Source organism: Malurus melanocephalus, unplaced genomic scaffold (genome assembly GCF_030028575.1).
Source record: "Malurus melanocephalus ecotype Western Australia unplaced genomic scaffold, MMel_1.1 scaffold_236, whole genome shotgun sequence".
In the NCBI taxonomy this organism is placed as follows: Eukaryota; Metazoa; Chordata; class Aves; order Passeriformes; family Maluridae; genus Malurus; species Malurus melanocephalus.
The window spans coordinates 339,418-349,052 of NW_026623468.1; the positions used below are offsets into that span (position 1 = coordinate 339,418).

General features: G+C 38.1%; 1 protein-coding gene across 6 annotated transcripts in view; it reads left to right on the forward strand.

The window, feature by feature from the left end:
* The window catches only part of RALGPS2 (Ral GEF with PH domain and SH3 binding motif 2), a 109,588-nt gene extending 100,389 nt beyond the window's left edge, over nucleotides 1-9,199 (forward strand). For all 6 annotated transcript variants that reach the window (XM_057374931.1, XM_057374935.1, XM_057374936.1 and 3 more), the window contains 3 exons: nucleotides 3,208-3,313; nucleotides 4,485-4,576; nucleotides 6,301-9,199. In XM_057374931.1, the coding sequence (XP_057230914.1) occupies nucleotides 3,208-3,313; nucleotides 4,485-4,576; nucleotides 6,301-6,330 (228 nt within the window). In that variant the 3' untranslated portion in view covers nucleotides 6,331-9,199. The remainder of the gene's footprint in view (nucleotides 1-3,207; nucleotides 3,314-4,484; nucleotides 4,577-6,300) is intronic.
* Nucleotides 9,200-9,635: the final 436 nt, after the last annotated feature.

The window sequence follows — 9,635 nt, forward strand, 5'->3', positions numbered from 1 at the left end:
GTTTATTCCAAGCCTTTCATTGAATGCTATAATCAGAATTAGATCCATTTATTTGCAGTGTAGAAAACKTGGTAGTTGTGACTTGGGCACTTTCACTGAAATAGTCTGATGAAGAATGCTGTCATTCTAGGRAGGATGTTCAGCCACCAAGAAAATGATTTGAATATTAGAAAGCTGTGGAATCGCAACAGGAGATATGGAGGAGATTTTTAAGTGCCAAAATATTGGAGTGAAAAGTTTGTTCACAGATTAGTTCAGAGTTTTTTATTCAAAGATTTACATATAAAAGCCTTTGCGCTCAGAACAACAACAACAGCAAAATCAATGATGTGAAGCCTGGTGCCAGAGCTGTGCAATTTTCCACATGTATAATAAGAGTCATTCCAGTGGCCCATATTGCAAAAAGCAAATAGGAACCAGGAACATTAAATTACAATGAAGCTTTCATTCCCTTCATGTTAACAAAGCAGACTTGCTGTTAGCAAGGCTCTGTGCATCAGCAGAGAATGAACTGCCCTGGGGGACTGTGTAAACATGGAATACAAATCCAGCCAAGCACAGGGATGGAAAGCTGACATGTGTTTCARGTGATGATGGATTGATGCTGGCAGGAAACACTCTCCTTGTGTGGAGCTTTTCATTTTATGGAGAAGCACCATGATTAACATTGTTTTGAGTGAAGTGAAGCAGTTTGAGCTGTAGCAATTTGGATTGCRTGGCAGTGTCACTTATTGGATACCTGCTGGGATGTATAACTAAGATAGGAAAGCCCAATGTGCTTCCATGAAACTCTAGAAATAAAGTGTTGTTTAAGAGGTATATTTTGATCTGTAATCCACTAAAAGTGCKTTGTGACTCAAATTTCCATCTCTATGAAAAGGTCCTATTAATGCGTTAGGACTACCTGAAAGTTTGCATTTTGCAGGTCCCTTTTAAGTGTAAGTTAAGTTATGTCATCTTATTTTTTGAGGCAGTGTTGTCAGTCCATGACAAATCCTATATATACTCTACCTTTTTTTTAAGAACTCATAAGCTATATCCTTTATTCCCTTTCTTTGTCTTTATTCCTTCTCTCAGATAAAATGCCATGTTTTTTCACTACAGACTGACATTACTTACTGCCTTCTCAAAGAAATTTCAGGGTTTTTTTTGGAAAGGAGTAACTTTATCCTGCCCTCACTGTAAAGAAATCTTGTCTGACAGAGCTTTACAATTTACCTCCTCTTCTCCTGAGGCATTACCATATCTGCACCTCCCAAAGGCTGTGAGTTACTTAACTGTAGTGTGTGTATACCTGGACTCTTAAASTATTTTGAACTTGGTTAAAATTCTTTTTCTTTCAAATACTGATCTAACATTCGTTCACTGCAAGTTTTCATAGATTTTAAACTAGGGTTTAAAATGTAGCTGATTGTGCAAGTCCCAGACAGATAAACTTACCYGGACAATGGCTTCAAACTGACAAAAGGTGGGGTTAGAGTGGATGTCAGTGAGAAATTCTTCCCTATGAGGGTGGGGAGCCCTGATCCAGGCTGTCCAGAGAAGCTGTGGCTGCCCATCCCTGGAAGTGTCCAAGGCCAGGTTGGATGAGGGCTTGGAGCAACCTGGGATAGTGGAAGGTGTCCCTGCCTGTGGTAGAGGGATTGGATGAGATTATCTTTAATGTTCCTTCCTGCCCAAACCATTCTGTCATGATTCTATGACATTCCTATGGGGAATGACAGGTCTTCAATTAATCTGTGGCATACATTAGAATAACTGACATCAGACTTGAAATGGAATTTTATTTATGCAGTAACTGTATTCCCATGCAGAGAACATTCTTATGTCTCTTACTTTGCTCATGATACACTCAAACTTACTAGTAGTAACTCTTTCTTTTTTTGAACCAGAGTTCCAGYTTTGTAATACTAAAGCGCTATTTGTAAAATAAAACAAAAGTAACTTGATGCTTAATGTTGTGCTTGTGACATCAGCATAAAGAAACAAAAGTATTTTAGAACTACAGATTCATTTTAATAACTTAAATCCAAAACAATCTCAAGGATGTTCTGTCATTTCTAATAATGTAATTAGAGATCRAAATTACTGTGCTAATAAAGAGGCTGCTATGGGAATTCACCAGATAAAAGGAAGATGCATCTGGTGAGGATGCACATATATACTGGAGTTGGACCTGGTGGGCAGAGCAGTGAGGTAAAGCAGTGCAGAGGGTGAGAGTGCAAGGAGAGATGGAAGAGTCTCTGTTGGACCCTGGTGTGTGGGAAGAGGAGACCTGGCAGCTGAGGACATGAGAGAAACAGAATGAATTAGGGATTGGGATGTGGATGGGACTGCCGGGCAAGTAAGGAGTGAGTTGGGAGGATCTGCTAATAGATAAACAAGGAGAGTAGGGAGAAGGAAGCTTGTGTTTGGAAATAATTTGGATTTATTGGGTGAGTAGAGCCTGGAGCTGAGAGGAGAAGCATGAAAAGGAGAAAATAATACTGTGACCAGGTGAATGCTACTTTAGTCCCTCTCCTGACAGCTCCACTGTTTTTCAGAGACAGGTGTTGTGCTTGGGCCTAAATTATCTGTCCAATATGGGAATAACACCTGGAACAGGAAACCCCCATAATTGTGAATATCTTGTCAATAAATTAGCATGACTGCCTGTTTCTGGGCACTTGTTTAGTAAATTTTCATCCTTATTTGATACATTTATTCCATCAGGTCATAWTATTTAATTAGTTTGTGTTCCCTTGTCCCTGGGACTTAYGCTATGTGTAATTAACAGACTWTTTCARTAATTTGTATATGCTAACTGAATAGTTACAGCACAAACAAGTTCAGTTCTTCTATTTGTGAACAGCAGAGGGAATGGTTTTGCATTTATTAATACCCTTATATTTTAACTCATGTTCAAATGTGCACTAATTTGGTGAGGAATGCTGTTGTARTTATGCAGTGCAGATTAGATGTCTAACAAGCTTTTGCAGACTGTGATGCCCCATTTAATTTGTTTTGAATATCACTCATTGGGTTAAATTCTGTTTTCACTAATTTCTTACAAACTTCGTCAATTCTTTTAATCTTGTGCTCTGCTTCATTAAAAGTTACCCAGTCTTTACCAGTGTCCCTGAGAAGAGCTGCCCTGTTGAGTTGTTCTCTGTAGATCTGGCTGCTGCCTCTTGTTTGATTATTCCATTTTCATCTCTGTATTTCCAGTTCAAATCCACACCCAGTAAGAGCGTCTCGGTGGTGGGCTGGATGGTGATGATGGCAGATGACCCTGAGCATCCAGATCTCTTCTTACTGACTGACTCTGAGAAGGGTAAGCAGTGTGCTGGTTCCCAGAATAAGCATTTGATTTGCTGAGGTCATTTGTCAGCAAGTGCACGGTGCCATCCTGGCAGTTTCAGCTGCTCTCCAAGATGTCATCTTTGCCTTTAGAATGCTATGGGAACAATAACCCAGGGAGACTCCTTAGAGTCTCCATCAAGTTCTAAGAACTGTCTCTTAACTCTTAAACAACCCAAAATGTGATTTTAATTTGAAATATTTATCTGCATTCTTTTMAACTATATTTTGAACACTTCAAGGCATTTTCACATGTGAAAATACAAGTAACAATTAAAAAAAAGATTCAGCTAACACTAGGTGCTTAAGCAGTCTCTTCTCCTCTCCAAATGAAAACCAAAACCCAAACCATCTGTTCAAATGTAGTGCTATTACCAGGAAAAAAACCCTCAAGAGATCTTGACTGTTCCGTGGAGAAGATTGTGGGTTTCCATTACTCCAAAACAGTGTCTGCTTTCTGCTATAATTCTGAAGAAAATGTTACTTTTCCATAGCACTTCAAATTGTGCAGAAAGAACACTATTAGAAGTCTGATAAAGGAGTTTTAAATTATTTATTGATTTGTCTGCTTCAAGTCTTAGTACATTTTATTTCCAAACATCTCTTCTAGCACCACTGATATGAAGTATAAATTGTGAGTGGTTGTCAGCTTAAACTCTGCCACAGCAATCTGAAATGTTTTTGTAACACTTGACCTTTCTGAACCCAAACAAGCACTGTGTAACTCCAGCCACTGAAAGTACTGGTCTGAAATGTATCAATACATTCAGGTGTGATTTTCAGGTGTTTTCAAATGTAGCTTTCCAGGGTGTATTTCAGTGCTATCTTGCACTTCATTAAAAAAACTAGTATATTATAAACTATTTGTAATAATGGGGTTTTTGTTTTGAGGGATGTTTTGCTCTTTCCTAGTTGATGCAGGCATTAGTTGAAATCTAGAATTTTGGAAAGACCAGTGAGCTGAAACGTCTCTTCARTAGGTCAAACAATTGCACCTATTCCAGACAAATTATAAAGCTACATGAAACTTCTAGTACTAGATCTTTTCATAATATTTAAATTTAGAGCTACTTGAATATGAGTAGGATCTAGGTGTATAGCATTGTTTATGTTTCTTCATCTGTTTTTTTCTCTTTCTCACTTAGGAAATTCATATAAATTTCAAGCTGGAAACAGAATGAAYGCAATGCTCTGGTTTAAACACCTGAGTGCTGCCTGCCAAAGCAACAGACAACAGGTGAGAGCAACACAGTGGAAAGGAATGAGCTTTTAAGAGCTCAGACCTGATGGATCTCCAAGCTGACCAAGCTGTCACTGGCTTTTCTGTTTGTCAAGTSGCAAATAAAGCCCTTGGAGATTCTGGAGTGATGAAGACATGTTTGGGGCTACCTTGAGGCTAATTAAGCAATTGGGGAAATTGAAGGAATGCTCTAAAATATTTGTCCAAGTGGCAGTGCTCTTGTATTGCCCAGTTGCAAAATGCTATTGTACAGTTCTGTAAAAAGCTCTAAACTTTCAATATCGATTCCAGATACTCTCCTGAAATGCCTTTTTTCAGGCCATGGACATGGGTATTTTCTGCTGTTTGTTATGTRTTTTGTATTCCTAAAATGTGTACAAAGTAGTTCAGTCCTTGGTATATTTTCCAGTCTTTGAAAGCAAAAGTGGCATTTTCCATGAATCAAAAAGGAAGATAAGTCTGCTCCAACCCCTATTAAATTCTGTTCTCATATTAAATCTTACCTTTTTCATCAGCAAAATCCTTTTTAAGTTACTTTGTCTCCCTGAACTCTTCCTTTACTCTCCTTGTTTATGGAGTTCCCAGAGGAGAAATCCTACTGAATTTCAAGGGGAAACAAAAAGGCTTTTCCAGAACCTTCTCTGCTTGCTTGTTCAATTCTGCCTCTGAGAGAGGTCTTAAGAAATAAGGAGGGTTGCAGAAGCTCATGTGAAGGTATTTGAGACAGTGCAAAGGAGAGAGGAATTTTGATCCTGGCTGRAGGAAGTGGGGATAGTAGAAAATAGTGGCAAAGAGTTTGCAAGCAAGTGGTGACTTCAGACAAGCCTGAAAACTGTCCTCTAAAGTCAGCTTTGGTTCAGTAAGGTTTATTTAACAATTCTATTTAATACTGTTGACAGTGTAACTGCCTTAGAAAAATAAAATGTTTAAATGTGTTTTCAATACAGTATAAACACCTAGGCAGCTGAAAAATTCTAAGAACTATTTTTATAGATACAGCTTCTGGTTCTAATGGTGCAGCTTTAGCCAGTTAAGCATTCTTGCTTCTGCAGGTAAATGGTTAATGCAAAGCAAGAAGTGCATGTTTCAGATCTGACCAAACTGAGTATTTATTGACAGTGATCAGGAATGTGGTGGTTCTTTAATAACCATACTAAACAATAGATGTTGTTGTCAGACAGATTCCTGATGGAGAGAAAATGGGGATAGAAACTAATGCATTGCAAACGAGCTCTAATCTTCATGAAAGGGACTGACATGTGTAGGTATTCAGGTTTCCTATGGAAAGCCCAAACAAGTGTTTATGCCTCATTTTCTAAAATTAGTCTTAAGACTAAAGGGCCTATGTCAGTGACTGATCTGTGTGCTGTGAATTTTGTAGCTGRGGCTCAGGTGAGAGGATTCTCCTTGTCTGTCTAGCAGAGCTGAGATCTGTCATGTTAACGTTGTTTTGCTGACAAATCTTAAATGTCATCAAAATTAGGAAGTTCTACGGCCATGTAATGAAATTGTAAATATCACAGCAGTTTAATATTTTGGTCATACCTGGGTTTTCTACCGCTCTGAGTATATTTTTACTGCTGGATGATAGTTGCATTCCTTCTCCCTTTTTTTGAAAACAATGATGTGCATTCCAACAGGTATCTAATCTGTGAAATAGCTGAATGCAAGTAGCTACTACCTGAAGTAAATTCTTCTGTCATTTTTATTTTTGTTTTCAGGTTCCTGCCAACTTGATGACTTTTGAATAACAGGCAAATTCAAAACAATATAGAAAGGACAATTTAAACCATCTCGTAATTGAGAACGAGGTCCTGATGAAAAATGTGCCAGCTGTATTCTGTGCCAGAACAGAACCTGTCAACTCGATCTCTGAACTCTGGAGCCCTGAACAAAACCACTAATGGTTGGGGAGTGGAGTCCCCCGAATTAAAAATGGAGTTGCAACATGAATTGCCATGGACCATGATTCATTATGTTCTCAGAACTGACCTGTGGAAACCACTGCCTTAAAGAATGAAAGGAGAAACAACATGAAACACCAAATAGTGTGTGTGAAACTTCTGGCGGTGCTGTGCTTGAGTTAAATAGATTGTAGCTAGTTTTGAGTTTCTTTTAACTTTATACTAATTTTGAAAATAACTCACCTTTTTAGGCATTCTTAAGAAAACAGGTAAATGGTATTTAAGAGTTGTATCAAAAGCTGTGTATGAACTGGGTAAAAGGTACTCTATGTTCTGGAGATGTTGTTTAGACTATACCAGGAGCCCTGGAGGGAAGCTTGTCCCAGGCACACTTAGCCTGGAGCAGTGTTATTTCTCTCTGACCTACAAGTATAAGAAATGTAACACAACTGTGAGTTTAGAGCAGCTCTGAGCTTGCAAACCTTGGTCCTGTGCAGGAGCCCGACTCTGACAATGGTACAGAGGCTGAGCCAAAAATCAGTTTGGTGTGTTTTGACCTAATTGGAGCTTAAAAGTACGTGGTTCAGGCAGTCAGGGGGTGTGTGTGTGTAAGAGACAAAACTGAAAGCACTGCTGGGTCAGAACTGAGTGTTTTCATCCCATTTGTTTCTACACCTGTGACTCTCCTCCACAGAAAAGCTGAATGACAGAACACCAACACTTGGGTACAGCTCACTGAGATGATTGACTCTGGCTATCTGCTAATTATCAGTTAGGGACCACTGTTAGTGTGTGGTGTTTCATAATATCACTTCAGATGGACATTTTAAAAAGATAGAGGCACAATTTCAAGCTTTCGTGTTCTCATTTGGCAATAATTGATTTTAGTATCTGTCTTGGTCAAAGTAGTTGACRTTGTGTGGTGTTGATAACATGGCCTATAGCAGACCTTACATACAGAAGCTCTTTTGATCTTCAGGCAATTAACTAATTTATTAGAAGGTAGGATAACCTAAGGAGAGAAAAGGTGTGGGGCCATCAAAAKTTCATCCTTAACAGGAATCATTCTTGGTCACTGAAATTACTCACGGAGAAAAACATAATGGTTGTAAAAAGGGAGCTGTGCTTTATGTGTGTGTTTGATGCTTAAGACTTTGATTCTTGCTTTATTGGGTTTCCTTGACGTCACCTAGTTTCCTGGATGATTAGTCTTTAATCTTCAAAAGTATGATCTTTGTAAAGCAAGGAAACATTGTCCAAAATATGACTCTAATATGGAACTTTGAAGTCTGTGAAAAAGTAGTAACTGTTCCATTGGCATTGTGGTTTAGTGGCCGTAAATATGCTTGCAGATTCCACCATGAATTCTCCTTTTTRAACAGAAACAAGCTACCTACCAGTCTGTTTCAGAGTTCTCTGACTATCTAATAAAGGTTTCTACTGGTAGTTGTTATTTTGAAAATGTATAGTTTGTTTATTGCATCGGAGTAGAAGCCTGTAAATTCACTTTTGAGGGTTGTTTTTTTTCCAGAGTCAAATCAATTGTGTAATGGAAATGATTAATTTCTGATTTCTGGCGGGCATAAAAATAGAAGGATAATGCAGTCTCACAGTAAAAAAAAACAAAAAAAAACAAAAAAAAATTCACTTGGTGATGTAAATGGTAATAGACTGGTTTATGTTTCCAAGAATTGTTCTGAATTGGCTTTTGGTAGAAAGAAARCAGTAGAAGGATGCTTCTGTTCGAATTACACCACAAGGAATATGAGAATTTGGCTCCCCTTSCAATTCTTTTGTTGCTGTTTTTTTATATGGGGAATAAATAGTCTGTTCTGAAGTCATGAATTTTGGGAAGGGGTTGCTTGTGCTGAATCCCTCTRCAATTCACACATCTCCCCAGTTTACCCACGTTGGGTGTATAGTAAAGACAACATCCTCACAGCCAGCAGTGTTACTTAGTAGACTTTGCACAACTTGAGTTTGGTTTTTTTCTGTTTTAAAACTTACTTAATGTGTGTTGCTTCTCAATGACTAAGTGTTTGTTTGGGTTTTTTTAACAATGTGTGTCCTTTTTTTAAGCATTGTGGATAATAGCCTGTGGATTTTGAATTTTTAAATAAGCTATTCTAGTTTCCTTGCAGCATAACTGTGTCTATTCTTTTGTTAGTGAAAGGAAACATGCAACCAGGAGCCACAGCCTGACAACCCACAGCTTTGTTAGGGACAGAGCCAGGTCAGGACGTGTCATTTATTACTTGATTTTTGCATTTTCCAGCTGTTTTGAGTTAGGTTTATATGGTAGGAGGATGGTGGGGAGAACAATTCATAAATSATCCTTTAATGAATTGTTGCTGCTACCAGCTTTCATTGTCCTCAGGCCTCCTACTCTTCCTTGCTTTCTGCCCTCAGGTATGCTGGTTTTTTGTGGGAGAGATTGAATATTGTGGGAGGAGTTTCTTAAAATGTGTAGCCAGAATAACTGGAGTGAGTAATGACAACACAGCAAATATTTTTGGCACTTGTTCCAGTGAGTAGTTCAGTACTTTCCTGTTGTTTACAGCCTCTCTGGCCACTTTGTCCTACAGGGCAACACACAAACATTTCTATGGCTTGAGATAAATGGTGCTCAGAAAGAGCTGCTGGCTTTGTTCCCTCAGCTAAGCCTTGGAAGACAAGTCAGATACACTGTGAAGAATGTACTAATGCTCTTTTTTTTTTTTTTAAAAAAAAAGGAGTTTAAAAAAATTAGTTAACTGAAAACTAGTGCTGAGAATACAAGGAGAGTGGCAAGTGAGGTAAGACTGTCATCCAGCCTGCTTTGGACAGCTGGCAGTTTCTCCTTGATTTTTATTTTTAATGTGTTACTCTAATTCTTTATCTTGTTTATAACTGCTGGAACACTTCGGCTAATATTTGTCACTTTACCTCCTAAAGYTTGTGTTTTGAAACTAAAGATGCCCTTTGCAATTCCTTGTTTTGGCTGCATTTGAGAAAAAAAATTCAGATTAGTTCTTCTAGCAAGATTTCAAATATAAATATTAATTATCTGACCAATAACCACCTTTTTAGCTAAACTAAAAGTTTTGGGGAAGATTAAGCAGCAGGGAATGTCTGATTTATGAAATTGGTGCACTGCATTAAAAATATATAAC